Source organism: Austrofundulus limnaeus, unplaced genomic scaffold, assembly GCF_001266775.1.
Source record: "Austrofundulus limnaeus strain Quisiro unplaced genomic scaffold, Austrofundulus_limnaeus-1.0 Scaffold351, whole genome shotgun sequence".
NCBI classification, from domain to species: domain Eukaryota; kingdom Metazoa; phylum Chordata; class Actinopteri; order Cyprinodontiformes; family Rivulidae; genus Austrofundulus; species Austrofundulus limnaeus.
The window spans coordinates 117,646-119,099 of NW_013952753.1; the positions used below are offsets into that span (position 1 = coordinate 117,646).

The following is a 1,454-nucleotide window of genomic DNA, read 5'->3' on the forward strand; positions in this document are numbered from 1 at the left end:
ATATAAAATATGACGCAATCCTAAGTGGAAATAGTCTAGGAAGCGCTGAGGGCTTTCCTGGGACATGTTGGCCTGAGCCGAGCTGACCCTCCATCACAGAGAGAGGAAAAAGGCAGCAGTGTCAGTCAGACGGTACGACCCGCCCTGCTCTGTTCTCATTGGGTAAAACTGACTTTTGTTCTCTTTATTGGGTGAAAGAACCGTCAGTTTAATCCCTAGACGGCTTTAACAAGGTTCTTTCTCTCCCGTTCATTTTTACGACGAAAAACCACGGAGGAAAACTTAAATCCAGGTCTTTTTTTCTTGGTTGTTCACCGGACCACTGGGAGGCGGGATCTGGTTGTCCGAAACAAAAATAGGTTGTCTCGGACAAACTAAACAATGATTACGTTAACCCCTGTTTTACGTCGATTAAAAAAAAAMTTCATTCCGAAGGTGTGGCGGCTTTAGACATGGCGGTGCGCCACGGTCATTTACATGTAGAGGAAACCCTGTGTTCCTCATATTTGAAGTGGAGAGGAGCGGTTAGCAGTGAGATCAAGGTTTGTAAAGTGGAGAGTTCTAGTTTTTTGCTCATGAGCATTTTTCTCAGTCATCAGGACAGAAAAAAAATGCAAATTGTGCACACCTTGATCTGTGTGGGCTGCCCTGAAACATTCATGACTCTCAGTCAGCACCTCCCACATCAAAGATTGTTGCAGAGAATAAAACAGGTGCGTACCCTCGAACTACAGCATCACGGACCAGCAGCTGTGAAACACAGGGACTCCAGTCCCACAGCAGCCCAAACCTGGYGCAGTCACTCTGGAGGAAGCGCAGGGTGGCAGCCATCAGGTCGCGGAGCTTCATCCTCCTCGGGCCGTAGTGGACAGCTGACGACTGTTCACTGGTGAAGAAGAGCCTCTGGAACACTGGGGGGGCACTGCTGAAATACCTGGCAGCAAACCTTAAAGAGAACAAGTGAAAAGTAGAAATGTTCTGCAGAAATAACGAAGAGTTTCACTGCAGCTGGTGTATACTGTGCAGGTTTCAGAAAATCACTTTTCAGGATGTGCATATACAGTCATATGAAAAAGTTTTGGCACCCTTGTTAATTTTCCTGATTTACCTTTATAAATCATTGATTGTTCGGATTAAAAATATCAATTAAATATATCATATAGGGGATGAACACAGTGATAGTTGAGAAGTGAAATGAAGTTTATATGATTTACAGAAAGTGTGCAATATTTGGTTAAACAAAATTGGGCAGGTGCATAAATTTGGGCACCATGTTCGTTTTATTGATTTCAAAACCTTTAGAACTAATTATTGGAACTTAAATTTGGTTTGTTAAGTTCAGTGACCCTTGACCTCCATACACAGGTGACTCCAATTATGAGAAAGGGTATTTAAGGGGGGCAATTGTAAGTTATTCTCCTCTTTGCATCTTCTCTGAAGAGTGGCAGCATGGG

General features: G+C 43.6%; 2 protein-coding genes across 2 annotated transcripts in view; one reads left to right on the top strand and one right to left on the bottom strand.

The window, feature by feature from the left end:
- LOC106527935 (midasin) overlaps window positions 1-1,454 on the bottom strand; it is a gene marked incomplete at its 3' end in the record, with an annotated part of 120,394 nt that overhangs the window by 113,517 nt on the left and 5,423 nt on the right. The window contains 1 exon segment of the mRNA XM_014022960.1: window positions 722-946. Coding sequence (XP_013878414.1) covers window positions 722-946 — 225 coding nt within the window.
- Window positions 1-1,454, top strand: part of gja10b (gap junction protein alpha 10 b) — a 75,639-nt gene that overhangs the window by 36,564 nt on the left and 37,621 nt on the right. The window lies entirely within an intron of this gene.